This window comes from Malurus melanocephalus, unplaced genomic scaffold (assembly GCF_030028575.1).
Source record: "Malurus melanocephalus ecotype Western Australia unplaced genomic scaffold, MMel_1.1 scaffold_1822, whole genome shotgun sequence".
Lineage (NCBI taxonomy): Eukaryota > Metazoa > Chordata > Aves > Passeriformes > Maluridae > Malurus > Malurus melanocephalus.
The window spans coordinates 6881-7919 of record NW_026625054.1 but is presented as its reverse complement, the minus strand read 5'-3'; the positions used below and the strand labels follow the sequence as shown (position 1 = coordinate 7919).

Sequence of the window (1039 nt, the reverse complement as noted above, 5' to 3'; positions counted from 1 at the left end):
GGAGGTGGGCGGGGAGGGGGTGGGCAGGTGTGCAAGGGGTGTGCAGGTGTGCAAGGGGTGCAGAGAGGGGTGACAGGTATGCGAGGGGGTGCACAGAGGGGTGACAGGTGTGAAAAGGCTGTACAGGTACAATCCACAAGTGTGCAAGGGGGTGCAGAGGGTTTGGAAGTGTGCGGTTCACAGGTGCACGGGGGTTGTACAGGTGTGCAGGGGCTGTACAGGTGTGCAGGGGCTGTACAGGTGTGCAAGGGCTGTACAGGTGCGGTTCACAGGTGTACAGGGGGTTCTGGGGCAGGGTGTTCCCATTATCCCCCCTTTTGTCGCCCCCCTGAAGCCCCCCGTCCCCCCACACTCGGTGTCCGTGACCCCCAGAGTACCCTCCCGTACCCCAATATCGACCCCAATATCGCTCCCCAATATCGCCCCCCAATATCGCCCCATTGACGCCCCCCGTGCCCCCTCCCCAGGCTCGGTGTCCGTCAACAGCCGCAGCACCCCGTTCCTGGCCAGCGGTGACCGCGACATCCTGGACGTGGGCGCCGAGCTGTACCTGGGGGGGCTCCCCGAGGGTCGGCCCGGTCCCCCCGCGCCCCCCGAGCTCTGGGCAGCGGGGCTGCGCCTCGGCTTCGTGGGCTGCGTGCGGGATCTGTTCGTGGACGGGCGGAGCCGCGACGTGCGGGCGCTTTTAGGGGCCGGGGGCTCCGGGGGGGCGCCGGGGGTCACCCCGCTGTGTGCGCGGGAGCCCCCCCGGTTGTGCGCCAGCGGTCCGTGCCGGAACGGGGGGACGTGTCGAGAGGGTTGGAACCGCTTCGTGTGCGACTGTCGCGGCACCGGCTACCTGGGGCCGCGCTGCGAGACAGGTGAGGGGACACGGGGACACGGGGACACGGGGACACGGGGGCGGGGGTCGCGCAGGGTGCGTGGGACCCCCTGAACGGCTGGGTGTCACCGGGGAGGGGGTGACACCGCGGGAGGGAGGACTGGGGGGACGTTGAGGGTCACACCCGAGGTGACCGGGATGCTGTGGGGTCACACCTGG

The 1039-nt window shown here is 69.7% G+C and overlaps 1 protein-coding gene across 1 annotated transcript in view; it reads left to right on the top strand.

Annotated features, from left to right (window-relative positions):
• LOC130587375 (neurexin-2-like) overlaps positions 1 to 1039 on the top strand; it is a gene marked incomplete at both ends in the record, with an annotated part of 22562 nt that overhangs the window by 14649 nt on the left and 6874 nt on the right. Inside the window, one exon of the mRNA XM_057388352.1 lies at positions 468 to 860. Coding sequence (XP_057244335.1) covers positions 468 to 860 — 393 coding nt within the window. The remainder of the gene's footprint in view (positions 1 to 467; positions 861 to 1039) is intronic.